We start from the raw sequence: 19,521 nt of genomic DNA, 5'->3' as shown, positions 1-19,521 counted from the left end.
GAAGCTTTCATGCAACATGATGGCAATTTTAAAATAAAAATAAGATATAATGTAATTTTTAATCCCTCAAATTTAATTTCTATCAATTTAGTCCATTAAGTTTAAATTTAATTTAATCCCTTAAGTTTAAAATGAAAATAAATATAATTATTTAAGTAAAAAAATAAGCTCTGAAATTTTAAAAAATAAGAAAACAAAATAAGTTGTAAGAGCTTACTCCTCTTGTCTTATTTATAAAGGGAAGAGAGAGAGAGAAAAATTTAATCCTATTTATAAATACTTGTCAATTCCTAATATTTACCGTTACATTTTTATTTTTATTAAATATTTTAAATAAAAATATTAATAATAAATTTTAATAATATTTATTAAGAGTGAAGATAAAAATTTATTAAAATTTAAAATAAAATTAATAAAATTTAATATTTTTTTATTACAGAAAAATAGTAAAATATGTTGAGAATGACTTTTAAATAAACTCAAATCGAGTGTATTGATAAAAAGCAAACTCTGTTTTCAGTCATTCCAAACATTCTGATATACGGATTTCAGTTCCAATTTCATTTTCCAATTTCTGATTCACTTGTACCAAATATGGCTTAAAGTCATTATTAATTATTAAATGGTTAAAATCTCGTCAGATCAGCAAATAGTACACCGAACTACGGCCCCAACGAGAGAAACCCGAGGAGAAAGAAAACAGAGCGAGATGAATCCAGACGTCGATAAAATTTCACAAAATATGAAAGTAGGAACTTCCACGCAAGTGGTACTGCCGAAGATAGCCGGCGTTCCTGTGGACGTGATCCGTTAGCGAGCTCAAAGCAACTTCGCTACAGACAAACCATTCAATGAATGACGGTGACAATGGCTAACAAGTCTCTGGGAAAAGTCTACGAGAGAGAAGCAGTACATTTCTCCATTGAAGTTGTTATGAAAGCTTATTTTTTCACCCACTCTATATGGAAATTTCTACCATTTCTTTTACCCTCCTTCCTCTCCTTTCTCATCTTCCCTTCCTCATCGTTGGCCCTCCTGATTTCCGATGTAGCCACTGTGTCGATTCCAAAGGTCACTACACAAGTACAAGCACCTTCCAAGCAAACCTTAATATCCTTCTCTCACACCTCACTTCCGACGCCAAAATCAACAACTGTGGCTTCATCGATATCTCTCATGGCGAAAATCCTGACCGAGTTAATGCGATTGGGCTGTGCAGAGGTGGGGTTACGCAAGACGAACGCCAAAGTTGCCTCAGGAATGCGTCAATTATTCTCCCAAAGTTGAGTCCAATACAGAAGGAAGCAATGGGAAGCTCTGGTGAATGTACTCTACGATACTCAAATTATTCAGTATCACAGGTGTTGGAATCTGATTCTCTGCTCCGTTTAGTATCGCACTGCCTCTTTTATGATCCCGTAACTGATGGTTCGCCAAAACCTTATTCTCCATCGTCACAAGGTATGTACCAGTCAACTGACCCTGAGAAAATTTGGTCCCCTGACAAGATGACGATAAGTTTGATGGAGAAAGATTTCTGCTTCTTTAAGTCTGCTTTCATCTATCTGTTTCCTTGTAATCTTTATCTCCGCCTCAAATGGTAACTCTCTGCTGGGAATTTCCCTTCCATTTATGAAAGGAAAGGGTGCATTTTTGTCACAGTCACAGATATAACATTAAGCTTCAAAACTTATGTTCTTGAAGATCTTTTGGGAACTTTTTCTTTTCCGGAAAGAACAAGACATTACTAACAGTTGTCGCTATAGTTGTGCCTATTCTTGCCTCTATTGTGCTGCTTTTTGTCGTTTGGGTCTTCGTAAGAGAAAGAATGAACCGAAGAAGACATACTCAAAGTAAGTTTACATATTTATTTTCTTATTGCCCACAATCTAGATGTAAATCAAGGCATGATTAAATTTCTTTCAGCTTTTGAAAGAGACAGAAAGAGGAGGAAAGTGAGACCTACTTGAGGTTCTAATTTCTCCCTCTTACTCATCCATTCATTTGCAATGGCAAATTTCAGTTTTTGTCACTATGAACCTTCCAGAGGTGGGGTTCCCCTTTTCTTTTACACTTGTCTTCCATTTTTTCCTCCTGAACATCTGGGAATTCAAATCCACTATTTATTAGGATCCTGTTACGAAAGGGAAAATAGAAAGAAGAGAAAGAGTTGAATCTCACTTTTTTTATCCGTATTTCATTTATTCTCTCATACAAGAGTTAATCTTGGTACATTCTGAACTAAATTTGATTTGAAGAACTAGCTTAAATTCCTATTTCTTGGCGAATCTGAAGTTGACAATGCCACTGAACTTGCTAAGTCAATACAATGTGCATTTCAGACCATCGAAGCTGCTACTGATAACTTCTCCAATGAAAACAAGCTTGGACAAGGTGGATTTGGACATGTTTACAAGGTAAAGAGAGATATAAAACTCACGTTGAGGGCTGTATGTATGTGTTCTCAAGGTTGAATATTGATGCATCCTAGTTGTTGGCCAACTTCAGGGTAGGCTCTCCAAGGGACAAGGCATTGCAGTAAAAAGATTGTCTAGGAATTCTGGGCAAGGAGATATTGAGTTCAAAAATGAACTGTTATTAATGGCCCAACTTCGGCATGGAAATTTAGTTAGACTCGTTGGCTTTTGCTTAATACAAAATGGACGGCTATTAATATGAGTTTCTTCCTAATAGAAGTCTTGACTACTTTATATTTGGTAAGCCAATTTTCTTGAACAAAACATTCATTACTTCTTTTATTTCATACATGACTTATTAAATTGTTATGCTAACTATACTCTTAACTAATTTATTTCAACTTGACTGTGTACATCCTTTTAAACGTTCACAATTAGATTGGAAAACTTGCTTCAAAATAATAGAAGGCATTGCTCAAGACCTTCTTTATCTTCATGGAGAATCTCAACATTAAATTATTCATTATAATCTCAAGGCAAGTAACATTCTCTTACATCTATAGATGAACCCTAAAATATTTGATTGGTGTGATATGACTATTTGTTTGAGATCACATTCAAGTCAATACAAATAGAATAGTAGGAACATGCTAAGTATCAAATTATGGAATGGATATATAAATTATTTTCCATAACAAACAAGAAAGTGTTGAATATGATTGTCAAGAGATATAGTAATGATTATATTGATGACAATGACATGCAGTGCTGGCACCAAAATATGCAAGATATGGGCAATTTTCAATAAAATCAGATGTCTTTAGTTATGGTGTATCGATTCTAGAGATAATAAGTGGCCAAAAGAATGGTAGTTTTTGCCACAAGGAGAGTGTGGAGCATCTTATAAGTTTTGTACGCCTTCTACCTCATTATTGTGATTCCTCAGAACTATGAATGCAGAAAATCAGTCGTTACCTTTATAAATTTATGCTTAAGGAATAATTGAAAAGCTTTGAACTAATTAAGCAACTTCATGCAGGCATGGAAAAGCTGGATGAGAGACACTGCCTTTGATATTGCAGACTCCACATTAAAAGATGGTTCAAGAAACGAAACAATGAGATGCATTCACGTTGGCTTACTTTGTGTCCAAGAAAAGGCTCCTTGTAGACCAACCATGGCTTCCATTGTTCTTATGATTAACAGCAACTCTTTCTGTCTCCCATTTCCCCTGCAACCTGCATTTTTTAGTAATCACGGAAGCTTCCCACTAGATGTCCAACATGTGGAGTATAGTTTTGATTAGGGCTGCACAAAGAACTGAGCAAGATTAGACTTTAGCCTAATCCAAAGTTTGGTTTCTTTCATAGAAAGGACTAGATTAGGCAACCTCTAATCATGTTTAATCTAGTTGTAGCCCAAAAATTAACATGACCAGATTTTGGTCCATAGGAGTGGAAGAATGATCCAATTAGTCTAGTACTCACTTAGTTTTTTTCCCCCTTCTTTTTCTCTATAAGAGAGAATAATTCATTTCAACCTGTGAATTCAATTAAGATAATAAAAATACTTATAATCACAAAAAATCCATGACAATCTCCAACAAAAAAAAATATTTTAATTACAATTCAAATAATTTAAATTCATAACTTTAACAACAGTAACATTCAACATACTTCAAAATGTCTAATCTATATTACAATAACGATTTAACAACAAATTAAATTAAAATTATATTAAAATAATTTCATAACATTGGAACAGACCAAGTGGTTTGAAAACTTGGTCTTGTGTCTAGTCTAACTGAGGAATTAATTTGGTGTTTTTTGTCTCTTTGGTCTTTTGAACCAATTTTTTTATTAGACCAAACAAGATTAGGTTTATTCGGATTGGACTATGTTGGATAGGACAATTGGACTTTTATACAACTCTAGTTTTGATTCAACAAGCTTAGAAAAGCAAGAAAGAAAATATGTTGAGATGCTATCAACAAATGAAGTCTCCATAACTGATTTATATCCTCGATGAGGATGTAGCAATTGTTATCAGAGATATTGTTCATCACATTTCTAGAAATGTCAGATCTGGATATATGTATTCAAAATATGGATTTTTTTTTTTTCCATATCTTTGGCAAATCTTTCTACAATCGAATATATGTTTTTTCAGTTACATACAACTGAATATATGTATGAAGGGTTTTGTTTATCTGATTATAACAAATTTTATCAAAAAGTTTCAATAATCTAGTTCATGTCAAGTGCATCTCCAGTTGAATTTTTCAAGCATGTTACTTGCATTTTCATTAAAATTTGGAACTTTATTGATATTTTAACATTGTTTTTCTTACCAAATTCTAGGGTGCCTTTTAGAAGAATTTCATATTCCTCAATATAAGTCACATAAAAGTTATTAATTAACATTTTCCTTTTTTAACCTTATTGCAAGTTACTTGAAGAAGAATTTCATTCTAATTTAATTTTTATATGAATTCTCGAATATTTTGTTTTTCTCTCTCTTCTTCCAAAACTGTTTCCCATGAAAGAGAATGAAGCATATTCAAAAAAAAACCTTTTTATTTTTTAAAACTATATTTTTTTAGTAGGGATAAAGTTAAAATATTTTTAATTTTACAATATACTCTCTCCATATTAAATTATAAGATACTTTTAAAAAAAATTCACATACCAAGATACCTCATTAAATACACTTAACAATCTTAATTTTTCAAAACAAAAATATGAACTTCTAAAAATGTTATTCATTTAATAACTTTAAATCTATACTAAATTACTAAATAAAAAAGGAGAAAAGATGATATTAGAATAAGTCCATTTAATAAATTTTAATCTTCTTATATACTAAATTACTAAATAAAAAGGGAGAAAAGATGATATTAGAATAAGTCCATTAATAAATTTTAATTTTCTTAAAGTATTTTTTATTTTGAGATATTAAATTTCTTTTAAAAATGTGTTATAGTTTAGGATCGAGAGAGATTTCATAAGTTAAGTGTCTTAATTGAAAGTGCTTAACTGCTTATAAAATATAAGAAATACCTTTAAAGGCCACCCCTTCTAAAATCTGAATCAGTAAATTCAATTCAATGAATTTAGAATGGCGGTGGTCTAGTCCCTCCACCTAGTTCGGAGAAGCTATTTCGTGTAAGAGGTCCGTCCTAATATTTTTCTGAACCAAATGACACGGAGGTAAAAAGTCCGTGCACGGAGGTAAAAAGTCCAAGCACGGACAGGAAGCTCATGATGTAAGGGGGTGAAAAAACTATGTTCTCGTTGACTAAAGACTCTTGACTGAAGAGAAGCTCCACCTTCCGTTTCAGACATTGTCTCCTTAGTACCCACAACACAGATCACTCAGAGAAGCGCCACCCATCCAATGGCTATTGCTTCTGTCCGATACATTTCCATTCGTTGTCTCTTCTTCTTCTTCTTCTTCTTCTTCTTCATTCTCATTTCTATATGCACCAGCCGATCAGAATACCCAAAAGATTACTGCTTCACTTCCTTTGGAACCTACGCCCCAAACAGCACCTACCCATTCAACCTCAATACCCTTCTATCAAAACTAACTTCAAACCATAACGTCGACTATGGCTTCTACAATCTCACTTATGGCCAATCCCCTAACACAGTCTACGGAATTGGTCTCTGCCGAGGAGATGTTACTCCCACCACTTGCCGTTCTTGCCTCAGAAATTCCACAACCATCACACAATCATGTGATGAATACACCACCGCAATTGCAATCCACGATGAATGCCTATTGTTCTACTCAGATTACACAATATCTGGTGTCGTCTCGACTCTTGATTTCACTATCGACGATAGGAGCGTCATAGATAATATAACAGATTGGGATCAGTACAAGCAAGTTCTAAACAACTTACTTGGGAGTCTGAGTCGGCAAGCAGCATCCGGTGACTCTCGTCGAAAATTTGCAGCCGGGAATACTGATGCAGGATCGAGTAGGAGAAAGATATATGGTGTTGCTCAGTGCATGCCAGATTTGAATGAATTAGAGTGTCGAAATTGCTTGGGTGGGGCGATTTCAAGAATCCCAGAATGTTGTGAGGGTAGCACTGGAGGTAGAGTTGTTAAACCGAGCTGCAATATCAGATTTGAGAGCCACAAATTCTATGAAATCATGGCTGATGTACCAATTTCGGTGTCAGTATCAACACCGGCACCAGTACCACCACTTTCTCCTTGTTCCGTCAATACAACTACGTCACAGGGTGTTTTTTTCTTCCCCTTCATTTTGATTTCCAGATGCACCAACCAATCAAGCTACCCAGAAGATTACTGCTTCACTTCCTCAATCTTTGGAACCTACGCCCCGAACAGCACCTACCAGTTCAACCTCAATACCCTCCTATCAAAACTAACTTCAAACCCTGATGTAGACTATGGCTTCTACAATCTCTCTTACGGCCAATCCCCTAACACAGTATACGGAATTGGTCTCTGCCGAGGAGATGTTACTCCCACCACTTGTCGTTCCTGCCTTAGAAATTCCACAACCATCACACAATCGTGTGACAAATACACCACCGCTATTACAATCCATGACGAATGCCTATTGTTCTACTCAAATTACATAATATTCGGTCTGGTCCCAGCTCTTGGTTTCACTATCGATGATAGGAGCGTCACAGATAATATAACAGATTGGAATCAGTACAAGCAAGTTCTGAACGGCTTACTTGGGAGTTTGAGTCGGCAAGCAGCGTCCGGTGATTCTCGCCGAAAATTCGCAGCCGGGAATACTGATGCAGGATCGAGTAGGAGAAAGATATACGGTATTGCTCAGTGCATGCCTGATTTGATTGAATCGGAGTGTCAAAATTGCTTGGATGGGGCAATCTCAAGAATCCCAGAATGTTGTGAGGGTAGCACAGGAGGTAGAGTCGTTAAACCGAGTTGCAATATCAGATTTGAGAGCCACAGATTCTATGAAATTGCGGCTGATGCACCCATTTCGGTATCAGAATCGCCACCGACACTGGCACCGCTACTTTATCCTCCTTCTGTCAATATAACGACGTCACAAGGTGCTTTTCAACCTATCTAAAATTACTTTGTTGGTTATTCATAAATCTTTTTGGTTTCTCATTGTTGGACCTCTGTTTTGGCATCATTTCTTTTTCTTTTCTCCCCATCCTCAGTTTTCTTACCATTACAATCCATTAATCCAATTAATTACGTATTATTTATATATTTTGAAGATGCAAAGTTTATTGGTAAGTTAATGGAATCTTACTTGAGGAAAGGGTATTTCAATAGTGAATTAAAAATATAAAAAGACAACAATACCCTCTAATATATTAATTTAAGTTTAGTTTGGGACCCAAAATTTCAAAAGTCTGGTAAAGGACCTTTACTTCTTAATAATCATGTCAAATTCTAAAATGTTTTAAGTAAAATTTTGAAAAATTAGTTGTAAATTAATATTAGAGCTAATAGTTAATTTAGACCTTAGATTATAAGTTTAGAAGCCATTTGAACTTCATACTTATAATTAGCACATTTTAAATTTTAAAAAATTAAATTTAGAGCATTCTCCCACCATGGTATTATTTTAGATAGAGTGGTGCTCATCATTTTTGCTTCTCCAAACTTCTGGTCCTCTCTGTCCTCCCATGTCTCACCCTCTCCCTCCTCCTCCCATTTTATACGTTAATATGTTGCCTTCTTACAAGGATTCATACATGAACTTGGCATCTTGAAAAGCTTGTTGGAAATGTCCCTCACTCATATACCAAATTTATTTCATTTTAAATAATAATATTATTAAAAAAATTTAATTTTTTTTAAATCCTATCATGATGGAAAAAATCTACCATGATAATAGAAAGTGAAAGATATTTTTTTAAAAACTACCATGATAATAAAAAGACTTATCATAACAAAAAAGATAGGATCATAAATTTAAAAATCTTACCATGATAGGAAAAAGTCTACCGTGGTAAGGTTTTTAATTAAAAAGCAAAATGATAATTTAGAAAATAGATCATGGTAAAATAGAACTTTTCTATAATTAAAATATCTCATAAATATCAACTACCATGATAATAAAAGATGGTAGTAAAAGAGTTTCATAAATCCCAAAAAAAAAAATCTACCATGATATTTAAGAACATAATCTAATTAATTAGAAAGTACTAAAATGGTTTCTCATTAACAAGTCTTTTAAACAAGATATAAAACGTTTAAAATAGTAGATCATGGTTCCCAACAAACTTTAAAATAAATAATTTAAAACATAAATCATATTGAATCTTTCAAATGATCAAATAATAATCCTTTAAGACTATAAGGGATAGACAGAAGTCTCATGACTAATAAATGTAGAATAAAATAAATTAAATTATAAATTTTAAATGCTCATAATAATCAAAATGTCCTAAGTTACCATTTTGTACACTACTTCAACAAAAAAAAAGAGAGAGGCCAAATATGTCAAAGGTGTCAATATACACCCAATAACTCTCTCGATACTTATTCAACTGGACCCTTTCCCAAAAACAATAACTACGAGGAATGAGACACGATAGTCCTAATAACTAATTCTAAGATGAAATAAAGCAAGTAAAGTAATCAAATATGCAAATTGCTAAGTGGGAACAAAACATATTTTAAAAGTTATATATATTAAATTTGTAAATACACTTATATGGTATGATAACTTCTTATCTCCTCCATACTCCATGCTTAATACTCTAGTTCACTTGGTTAAAGATAAGTTAGTCCAAACCATACATACCACTCATTGGACCTAAAAAAGGGGGATAAATAAACTTTTATTTTCTCCACATTGCAGAAAAATTGCTTGACTAATGAGATCAAATAACAATATGAAATTTTTAGTGAATTAATTGATAAAAAATTAAATTTCAGAGACTAAATTGACAACTGAGGCAAACTTAAAGATTGAAAATTTCATTATCTCGAAATATTAATTATGTAATCTTTTAAGAATACCAAGGATCCAAGGTTCTTACCTGAAATTTTTTTTTTAAAGAAAAAATTGTCTCAGACTAAAATTAAGTTGAAGCATTGGTCCTACATTTTCATTCCCCTATTAAGAAATGGCGCGCGTGGGAGGTCTCTGAGTTTAAAAAATGTAGTAGTGAAGCATTTGTCCTGCAGAATAATTGGGCTGCAAAGTCCTAACATCCAACATGCTTCATTATAAGCTTTTATTTATTTATTTTTTGTCCGGTCAATAACCAGGGTTTTCTTTCTCAGGAAAACACAATAAATCAAGACTTTTCATTGAGATAACAGGGCCTGTAGTTGGCTTTGTGGTACTGCTTAGCTTTATTGGGATTTATGTTGCAAGAGGAAGGAAGCTGAGAACAGCTTTTCAAAGTAAGTGCACATATCGATCTAATGGTGAGAGTATGCCATGACATTTTTTTTTTTTGTGATTTTTTAATTAATCAAGTGGGGCCAATCAATATGGTGGCCATGAAAAATCCAGGGACAAAAAATTTTATGAGCTGACTAATGACTCTCTCTCTCAAGAAAAATGACGGATAAAAGAAGATAATTGTTGAACTCAATGGCTTAAATTCCTCTCTACCAGATGAACTTGAAGCTGAAGCTGAAATTGAGCCTGTTGCATCAATACAGTTCAGCTTTGACACCATCAAAGTCGCTACAAATTCCTTCTCTGATGCAAATAAGCTTGGTCAAGGTGGATTTGGACCTGTTTATAAGGTTAGGATAACACTGTCATGTCAAGATAAATATCAATTCTAAGTCCAATCCCAATAAATCTTGGTTCTTGATCAACTTCAGGGTAGGCTCTCCAATGGACAAAATATTGCCGCCAAAAGGTTGTCAGGGGTTTCTGGGCAGGGAGATACTGAATTTAAGAATGAAGTGCTATTAATGGCTAAGCTTCAACACCGAAATTTAGTTCGGCTTCTTGGTTTTTGCTTGGAAGAAAAAGAGCGACTACTTATCTATGAACTCCTTCCAAATAGAAGCCTTGATCACTTCATTTTCGGTATGAAATTTTCTTTCAACAAAAATCACCTCAGTTTTTGTCGTGTGAATAAATAAGGTACAATCTTGGTAATTCTTTATATGATTATATCTTGATTTCAAACATGTAGATCCTATTAAGCGTGTATGCTTGGATTGGGAAGCACGTTTCAAAATTATAGAAGGCATAGCCCGTGGACTTAATTATCTTCATGAAGAATCTCAACAACGAATTATTCATCGAGATCTTAAAGCAAGTAATATTCTACTAGATACAAACATGAATCCTAAAATATCAGATTTTGGAATGGCAAAATTATTTTCCATTGATGAGTCTCAAGCCAAGACAAATCGAATTGTGGGAACTTTGTAAGTTTAACAATATGATAAGGCTACTTGCTGTCTAAACACTCTCTATCTCTATAACTAACAAAAGAAGTGAGCATGCGCTTGAATATATTTGTGTTTTAATGTGCAGAGGTTATATGGCACCAGAGTATGCAAAGCATGGACGATTCTCTGTAAAATCTGATATATTTAGTTTTGGTGTATTAATTCTAGAAATTGTAAGAGGGCAAAAGAATGGTCGCATCCATGATGGGGAGAGTATTGAGCACCTTCCAAGCTTTGTATGTTTTCCTTCTTTTCATTATTTATCTCATTTTCTTTTACCATATTAGATTACTTCAAATTTTCTGTAATTGTACCACTTCTTGCAGGCATGGAAAAGCTGGAGGAGAGGGACATCATCTAATATTGTAGATCCCACATTATCTGACAGTTCAAGAAGTGAAATAATGAGATGCGTTCACATTGGCTTGCTGTGTGTTCAAGAAAGGGCTGCTGATAGACCAACCATGGCTTCGGTTTTGCTTATGCTTGACAGCGACTCTTTCTCTCTTCCAGAACCCTTACAACCTGCATTTTTTATGAACAAGAAAAGTTTATCACACATCAAAACTGAGGAGTACAATTCTGTGTCAGCAAGCTCAAGTGAACAAAGTAGTAAAACTGCTGAAATATTATCAGTAGATAAGGCCTCAATAACTAAGCTATGTCCTCGCTAAGGGTAAAGGATCTACATTCAATGCTCATCATGTTCTCATTGTTGTGATGAGATATAAACTGTCCATTTTTTTTTTATAAAAAAGTGGCAACTATATGAATATCTTTATTTTAGATTATGTACATATTAAACTAAAAAGTTAATTAGAATATTAAAAAAATTAAATTAGATCTATTCCATCCAAAATCAATCTAAACGGTCCAAATTGATGATGAAAACCCCTTGATATGCTCTGTAAATGTAAATGTCAAAGTTAAACCCATGGGCATCAATTACCGGTTTACAACTTGTATTATAAAGAAAAAATAATACCCGATGATTGTCCAGATAATTAAAAAAAAAAAAATTCTTCAATCGCATCAGCATGGAAAGAGTGAGCCTTTTATTTTTATTTTGAACCCAGTAGTTCATGTGTTGTCAATAGGGATTTTGATGGATGATGAAGGAAGCGGTAAAGAAATTAACTTTTCTTGCAGGTTTAGGCTGTCAAAGGCTTGAAGCACTCTTAATCCTACAATACCACCATAGGTGCTGGTGTACAAGTTTGAATGCAACTTTGTGAACTTCCAGAACCTTTGTGCCACTTGTATGTTTGCCAACAACAGCGTTTGTGGGTTGACACTTGGTTGATTGAACTTGCAATGAAAAATATTGTCAACTCTTAATAGTCACAATCCTCTGAATAAGCCCAATCTTCCTAGCTCTTTTTGTTACCCCTTATCATTATTCAAGTAATCAAGCAAGCCCCAAAAGAAAATTAAAAATTAAAAATAACAGCTTAATAGCTACTCTCTCATACTTCCCGTACCCATGTAAACTGCATTTTCTGCATGCTTCTATTTTATTTTTCGATGTCCATTCTTGGGAGTAAAACTCAGTTGCAACGAGTTCATGTGAATCTGAAAGTAACTTGCGTAACTACTAAATTCTAACTTGTAGATAAAGCATGACAGGCATCATCTTGTAATATCCAGTAAAGAACATCTCTCGTACCCCTAAAAGAATCTTCACTACTGCCAAGCCTTAAAAATTTGGGAAAGAAAGAATGTTGCTACAAATTGATCTAAACCAAACAACTGATTTTAGAATCTTCTTTCTAATGAGGATGATTATTGTCCAACCTGCATGGATGGATCTCTAATTAGAGAAATTCTCTCTTGACTCTCAAGTATCTATCTTCTGTTCTTTACCTCTCCTTCCCTTGAGCCAATCATCATTTTCTCCTTCAAGATAGCTTAAGCATGTGACGAAGATAGAATTTTCATGAGGTTAAGATATTCTAGAAGTTTCCGGAACGATCCAGGACAATCAAGAAGGCCCCGGAGTCTTCTGGAATACGTCGGTATGACCTCGAAAGACCTAGATATCTCTAGAGTAGTGTAGAAAGCACTTGAAGCATCCAGATCATTCTAGAGATATCTTGCTCTTATACATTCTAGTAGTCTCCTTGTAATTATCAAGATATTTCTTGTAGATATTTCTATAGAATTATCTAGAGATAGAATGTACACCGTTAGATCAAATCAATCCCAACCGTCCATTAAGGAGGTGGGAATTTTCTAGAGAAAGGGGGAGGCCTATAAATACCCCCTCATCCCTCATTTGTAACTCACTCAAGTTTAGTGTAAAAGCTCTTAAAGTTCATTCACTCAAACTCTCTACTCTCTACTTGCGCATCTAGTTCTCTTAGCCTCTTTGCCTACTTGTGGGAGTCGGCTGACTTAGCAAAGATCAAGAGAGGGATCAAGCTAAGGCCGGCACGGTTCAAGGGAAGGGAGTTCCAAGGCCGTGACATTAAGCTTCGTTTTCCCTCCTCTTCCCGTTGGCACAAAACCTTTCCGTTGGTTGTGTTTAATTATTTCTGCTGCTCTGTATCCTTCTTTCTTTTGTTTCCTTATCAGTCTCTCTCTTCCGCCATGCACTTACAAATCTCAATTCCTCAACAGAACAAATGGGATATGAGTGATCATTTAATACCATGTGAGCCAACAGACTATGGGTCAGCTATTAAATTGATAAGAAAAAGTACTACACTTGATCTTAGCCAAAAGGCCTAGAAGTCATTGATAATTTTATTTTTTGTTGTTTCCACCCTTCAAGGACAATCTGGTGGTGTTTGCCCCCAACCAAAGTTCTGACTGCAACCAAGTTTTAAAGACCATGCGGTTCACAATATTGATTTTGACCCCGTCAATATCCAAAGGGAATAGTATTTTCCTTTTTCTTTTTGTTTTTACTTTTGGTGGGATAAATAAGGGAAACAGTGATATTAAATATCTGATATATTAAAATATTAACATATTTCAAAACAGAAGCCAAGAGAAAAGATAATATTAAAATATCTGAGAAGAAGGTCCATTTAGATTGGTTCAGTTCGTATTCAATGAAGCATTGGCAGTTGTACATACTATAAATAAACACAACAAACATTTGGGTGTTTCCTAAAGGCAACATGGAGCTGAAAGAGACATACATGCACTCCCTGTACTTCTCTCATTAGTGAAAAGCTTCACATTTATCCCAGCAAATTAGCCGGAGAAGCCTAAAGTGAAAATGTTTCACTCCCTAAACTGGAGAAATTTTCTTCTGGTTTTATTCTCAGTTTCTGCGTTTATCATCCCTCATAACTCCCAGATAACCTACCTCAAAGAGGCCTGTAATCATCCATCTAATAGCAGAGATTATGCAAAATTCAAAATCAACCTCACTTTCCTCTTGAATTCTTTGTCTTCTAAATCATCCCTTCACAGCTTTTACAAAGGTTTTTCGCGTAATCTTTATGGTCTCTACCTCTGCAGGGGTGATGTTTCCTTTCAAACCTGCCAAAACTGTGTCAAAGTTGCAATTCGAGAAATCAAAATCAAATGTGCATATAAACAAAGTGCAATCATCTGGTATGATCAGTGCATGCTCAGATACTCTCAAAGGAAGTTCTTTGGAGTGGCTCAAATTTCGCCAGCAAAATTAATGTGGAATCAGAAAAATAGGACTTCAGTCAGTCAACCCGATGTTGAAGCGCTAGCTCTGATTTACCAACTCATAAAAGAAGCCACAAACACATCTATGCTGTTCAGAGCAAACGGTTCAGAGGTGGTGGCCAATAGTTCTGAGCATCGATATGGGCTTGTGCAGTGCACAAGAGACTTAGACAGTAGTTCATGCAGCTTCTGTTTGTCACAATTGATGGTAGAAGCACAGAAGTTTCCCCGCCAGAAGGCTGGTTGGCACATATTTGGTCCAAGTTGCAATATAAGACATGAAAATTATATCTTCTATCAGCAAATTGGGGGACCAGATATTGCCCCTGTATCACCAATTTACCAGCCAGATGATGCAGGTAGATGCATTTTCTTTTTCTGATGTTTTAGTTTCCTCAGAAATTTGTGTCATCTCTTAGACTGAACTTTCCAAGTTTGAATCTCAATCCTAAATTCAATTAAAAAAAGCATGAACTTGTGAATACGTACTTTAACTAACCACTTTTTTCTTTAACTTTTAATTAAGAAATGGTTTACGCTTAGAGTTGGATCAGATTCCCCACCTATACTAACACAATTCTTGTACGAGCAGGTTCTGTGGAAGAATTCACATCCAAAGCTAGAGCCAGTGTAGTTATGCTTGTCCCGATTGCAATGGCTGCAGCTTTTTTGGGTTTTGCAACTTACGTATGTTTTCACTGGAAAAGAAAACTTAAAGGTATGTGATGAGAAGAATCAAGCTCTTCTGAAGTTTATTTTACTTGAAGTTTGAAGAGAGAAAAAGAGGCTGTGGCCCTTATATCCACCATGTTTGTCCTACATGAGTGGGCCCCATTTCTTTTCTCTCTTCCTCTATCTGATCCTAAGGTCAAAGGATATGTTACATGATGAGAGTGAGAGCCTGACTATATTTTTCTACTTTTCACGCACTAAATGTTTTATTTATTTGCAGAACTTTCTAACTAGTATTTTTTTATATCCAGGGGGAGAAACAACTGATGAAATTCTGATACAGAAGTTGGAGAATTCAAAGAAGCCCCACTTTAAAGAGAAAGGAACCGCGAAAGATGAGTACAACAATGGAGGAGTTCAAAACTATAGTTTGAAGACCATTAAGGTCGCAACAGACTATTTCTCAGAAGAAGCCAAGCTAGGGAAAGGAGGATTTGGACTCGTTTTCAAGGTTGGAGAGCAAACTTTCTTACCTGAGTTTAGCATATTGAGTTCAAGTGCATGATGTGGAAGTTGCATTAGAAATGATTAATTTTCATGAAATAAATGGAGTATTCACCTTACTCAACCATCTGCCATCCTGACTCTCTAAATATGCACAATTTATCATCCAACGGAGGCATCAAATTGCATAGATTTAATTACAAACTTTTAAACTGAAAAAATCAAATTGAAATTTAAATCAACCATCAAATTGTATGATAATTATTTTGATAATTCCTCCAGGAATATTTTGCAGACTTTAAAATCAATGATTGTGAATGAACTACACTTTCCTAAGATATATCAGTTCTCATTTTTTACGGAAAACTAGATTTTTTTTTTCCCTTCATATTTCTTGATTGTGATTAAACTATAGTATACATCCAGGGGAAGTTGAGTAATGGCAAGGAGATAGCAGTTAAGAGGCTTTCATTCAAATCAGGGCAAGGCCTTGAAGAGTTCAAGAATGAAGTGACATTGATAGCAAAACTTCAACACAAAAATCTTGTGAGGCTTTTGGGGTTCTGTCTGGAAGAAAATGAAAAGCTTCTGGTCTATGAATACATGCCCAACAATAGCCTTGATACCTTCTTGTTTGGTTTGTTTTTTCCCTCCCTCTTTGATTACGCAAATATCTATATCTACTTATTCATAAGGAGTTTTCTTTTAAGCAGATCCAATAAAACGTCAACAACTAGATTGGTCTAAGAGGAGGAGTATTATAAAGGGAATTGCCAGAGGACTCCTGTATCTGCATGAGGACTCAAGGCTAAAAATTATCCATAGAGATCTAAAAGCAAGCAATGTGTTACTAGATGAAGAGATGAATCCAAAAATATCAGATTTTGGAACTGCTAGAATTTTTGGCAGCAATCAAATTCAAGCTAGTACTGAAAGAGTTATTGGCACATAGTAAGTACTTATAATTCTCACTGCTTCCCTTATAGCCCTATGTGACACATGCTATATGATGTTTCTTCGTATTGTTCACCATTGCACTGTTCCTTTCAGCAGAATCGATATTAACCTTATACAGAAATTGAATTTGCATAACATTGATACTTTGTCATCGCTAACTTTATTCTGTGGACCGAATATACCTAAAAGATGTTTACTCTTATTGCCTATCCTTCTTACTTGATAAAGGCTTCCTAAACATTCTACAGTGGATATATGGCACCTGAATATGCTTTAGAGGGATTATTTTCCATCAAGTCAGATGTTTACAGCTTTGGTGTCATCATGCTAGAAATTATCAGTGGAAAAAGAAACACCGGCTTCTACCAACCAGAACGTGGTTTGAGTCTTCTCTCCCATGTTAGTTTTTTTTTTTTTTTTAATTTACTTTGCCCCCATATTTTACTTGGAGGCTTTTCATGATAGTGAAATAAGGTTAAAAATTGTTATATAATATTTACCAACAATTGTTCGTGGAAAAGAAAACCTCATTTCGCCTCTATGAGAGTTTGAACAGGCATGGCGACTCTGGAATGAAGGCAAAGGACTTGAACTTGCGGAGCGTCAATTGGTCAACACTTGCCTGGACAAGGATGAAGCTTTGAGATGGATCCACATTGGGCTTCTATGTGTTCAAGAGAACCCACAAGATAGGCCCACCATGTCATCAGTTGTTCTCATGCTAGCAAGTTCCAGCAATCTTCCTTTCCCATTTGCTCCTCCATTTTCAGTCGGCAGATTCTTCGCTGCTTTTCAGTCCTCCACAACTGTTTCCACTAAGAAAGTTTCATGTGATTGTTGATTGAGCCCAGTATCCTCACTTGCTGTAATTATTAATGAGGATCTTCGTAGAAGGAACTTATTGGTTGACTCAACTCGTATATTATACGTTTCGCTGTTGGCTTTATCTCAGTTTTTCATGAGGAGAAAGATCAAGGCTTCTGCTTCTTCATCCTTTTTGCATTAGCCGTCAATAGTTTGGATAAAAGCGAGAGACAGTGCACCTGTGCAACAAGAAGAATCAGAAAAACCATGAAAGAAGGGTAAATATTAAGAATGAAAAAGTGCATATTTTGTAATTTCACCATCATGGTGTTGTTCATCTTTATCCATCTAAACAGATATTTCCATGCTTCTAAGGAGTGACAATAACTATATGACAAAAGTTTGACCCCAAAAGTTTGGTCAAAAGCTGTTTTTTTTTTTTTTATCAACAACGTAGAAACTTAGATTAAGGCCGGTATTCAGACACTGGCTCTAAGTTTTACAAGAAAAAACGACACGTAGAGATATTTTACTTCACAGTCCGTCCTTCGAAAAATTAACTGAATTTAACAGCAAGCACATAAACAACTTTACTAAGGTTTCATCATACAATAAAATCAACATCCAGCCGCAATTGAACAGCCAATAGAGCACAGATCAATGAAATTTACATCCCCCTTGAATGATCCTTCAAGCCACTGTTAGGAAAAGTTTATAAAAAAAAAAAAACAGCGAAGATTGGAAGCAAGTTTGAAACGGAGTGTGGCCCATCAAGCAAATAGGAAAGAGTGAGCAAATTGCTTGGGCAAATAAGGGCTAGCTGTTACCGGTCCGGTATCGAAAGCTTGAATCCTTTAGCAAACGAAGTGCGAATTCTGCAAGAGCAAGATCAAAAAACGAGGCTCTGAGGGTGCGTTTTGGGAAGGGTGCTTTTCACATTGTTTTTTACTTTGACAAAATTAAATGGTGTTTGGATATTATTTATAATGTAAAACTAACTTTTTGAATATGTTTTTTAAATTTGGTTGAACGATAAAATTTAAAAGCTAATATCTATAACTTTTAAAAAGTAAAGATGTGATACCTATTATTTAAAATAATTATGATATTCTTAACTTTATATTTGTCTTTTTCTCCTGGCCAAATTGATCTACATCTCGTTCTTCAAAACTCACCTTACGGTCTCTCTTTTCTGTACTCTGTTCTCATCTGTGTTCTGTCACTTACCTGTTTTGGAAAATCAAAAATTTGATTTAAAATAAAATGAGTAAATTATGAAATTGGCCCTCCAATTTCTTAAAAACACAAAAAACCTAAATTAATTTAATTAAATAAACTAAAGTCTTAAAAATGAGAATAAAAATTATCCAAGTAATAAAATGTATCAAGAAATTAAATTTTTAAATAAAAATATTTAATTTCAATAAAATGTGTCCAATTATAAATTACCATAAATCAATACCCTTTTTTGTCATTACATGTTTAAAAGTACATTTTAAAAGCATTAATTTTTATTAATTCAAATAATTTTCAGTTTGTTAAATTAACTTTTAAAAAAATGCATCCAAACACAAATTTCATTGCAACAACTGACTTTTAGCAAATTGACTTTTGTCAAATGAATTTTCATCAAATTAACTTTTGATAAATTAAAAATCAAACACACACTGAATAAAAAATGAAGGACTTATTGACAATCAATTTCAAAAATAAATAATTAAATAAATACACTAGGACCAAATAACAGACATTTTTTTGGTAGAAATATATATATACATATATATGTATATAACTTATATTATATTTTGGATTAAGGAGAATTTCTAAAAAAGCACCTTCTATGGTGAGGTGAGAATATATATATTAACAGGCATTTTTACTCTCACCTCTTCACTTTGTGCCCACCAAGATGGCTCAAGTAACAGGAACTCAAATCTCGAGAATATTGTTATTTTAAGAAAAATGTAACACTTAATTTATCTGGATTCATGAACATTTGCTTGATCCAATACCAATACCATGACGAAGAATCAAGAAATGTGAATGGAATTAAGTTGGCATTGCCGTATAATGCTCAAGCTTCAAGTTAAATTGAGGCCACACGTATATAT

The 19,521-nt window shown here is 34.4% G+C and overlaps 3 protein-coding genes, 3 long non-coding RNA genes and 1 pseudogene across 15 annotated transcripts; 3 read left to right on the top strand and 4 right to left on the bottom strand.

The window, feature by feature from the left end:
• The first annotated feature begins 855 nt into the window (after nt 1–855).
• Nucleotides 856–3,978, top strand: LOC129293341 (cysteine-rich receptor-like protein kinase 29). Of its 8 annotated transcripts, XR_008589139.1 has the most exons (5): nt 856–1,853; nt 1,927–1,971; nt 2,343–2,417; nt 2,509–2,717; nt 3,457–3,592. XR_008589139.1 is itself a non-coding variant. In XM_054931259.1 (3 exons), the coding sequence occupies exons 1-2, from the start codon at nt 963–965 to the stop codon at nt 2,360–2,362; spliced, it is 519 nt and encodes a 172-aa protein (XP_054787234.1). In that variant the 5' UTR covers nt 856–962; the 3' UTR covers nt 2,363–2,717; nt 3,457–3,914. The 8 variants fall into 8 exon arrangements, 2 of the variants coding, with proteins under 2 accessions (XP_054787234.1, XP_054787233.1); XR_008589137.1 differs by lacking the exon at nt 1,927–1,971 and having other exon boundaries at nt 3,457–3,978; XR_008589140.1 differs by lacking the exon at nt 1,927–1,971 and having other exon boundaries at nt 856–1,461.
• Nucleotides 3,417–5,908, bottom strand: LOC129293346 (uncharacterized). Of its 2 annotated transcripts, none has more exons than XR_008589144.1 (2): nt 5,477–5,908; nt 3,417–3,957 (listed from the first exon to the last, which is right to left on the bottom strand). It is a non-coding gene; the product is annotated as an uncharacterized LOC129293346 (long non-coding RNA). The 2 variants fall into 2 exon arrangements; XR_008589143.1 differs by having other exon boundaries at nt 3,417–3,725.
• On the top strand, nt 5,655–14,365 carry LOC129293328 (cysteine-rich receptor-like protein kinase 29). Of its 2 annotated transcripts, XM_054931241.1 has the most exons (9): nt 5,655–7,488; nt 9,686–9,808; nt 10,026–10,159; nt 10,241–10,451; nt 10,561–10,798; nt 10,908–11,058; nt 11,149–11,498; nt 11,972–12,081; nt 14,294–14,365. In XM_054931241.1, exons 1-7 carry the CDS (start codon nt 5,814–5,816, stop codon nt 11,494–11,496), a joined length of 2,880 nt encoding a protein of 959 aa, XP_054787216.1. In that variant the 5' UTR covers nt 5,655–5,813; the 3' UTR covers nt 11,497–11,498; nt 11,972–12,081; nt 14,294–14,365. The 2 variants fall into 2 exon arrangements, with proteins under 2 accessions (XP_054787216.1, XP_054787217.1); XM_054931242.1 differs by lacking the exons at nt 11,149–11,498; nt 11,972–12,081; nt 14,294–14,365 and having other exon boundaries at nt 10,561–10,686; nt 10,908–11,090.
• Nucleotides 10,723–13,129, bottom strand: LOC129293349 (uncharacterized). Its single transcript, XR_008589148.1, has 2 exons — nt 12,617–13,129; nt 10,723–11,347 (listed from the first exon to the last, which is right to left on the bottom strand). It is a non-coding gene; the product is annotated as an uncharacterized LOC129293349 (long non-coding RNA).
• LOC129294027 (U2 spliceosomal RNA) lies at nt 13,453–13,559 on the bottom strand (annotated as a pseudogene).
• On the bottom strand, nt 13,860–18,347 carry LOC129293348 (uncharacterized). Its single transcript, XR_008589147.1, has 3 exons — nt 18,238–18,347; nt 17,107–17,649; nt 13,860–14,314 (listed from the first exon to the last, which is right to left on the bottom strand). It is a non-coding gene; the product is annotated as an uncharacterized LOC129293348 (long non-coding RNA).
• LOC129293338 (cysteine-rich receptor-like protein kinase 10) lies at nt 14,710–17,576 on the top strand. Its single transcript, XM_054931256.1, has 7 exons — nt 14,710–14,832; nt 15,066–15,191; nt 15,457–15,656; nt 16,076–16,286; nt 16,363–16,600; nt 16,855–17,005; nt 17,163–17,576. The coding sequence occupies exons 2-7, from the start codon at nt 15,110–15,112 to the stop codon at nt 17,445–17,447; spliced, it is 1,167 nt and encodes a 388-aa protein (XP_054787231.1). The 5' UTR covers nt 14,710–14,832; nt 15,066–15,109; the 3' UTR covers nt 17,448–17,576.
• Nucleotides 18,348–19,521: the final 1,174 nt, after the last annotated feature.

Source organism: Prosopis cineraria, unplaced genomic scaffold, assembly GCF_029017545.1.
Source record: "Prosopis cineraria cultivar Desert tree isolate PC_DT_omini unplaced genomic scaffold, ASM2901754v1 PC14, whole genome shotgun sequence".
NCBI lineage: Eukaryota > Viridiplantae > Streptophyta > Magnoliopsida > Fabales > Fabaceae > Prosopis > Prosopis cineraria.
This window is presented reverse-complemented; position numbering and strand designations above follow the sequence as displayed.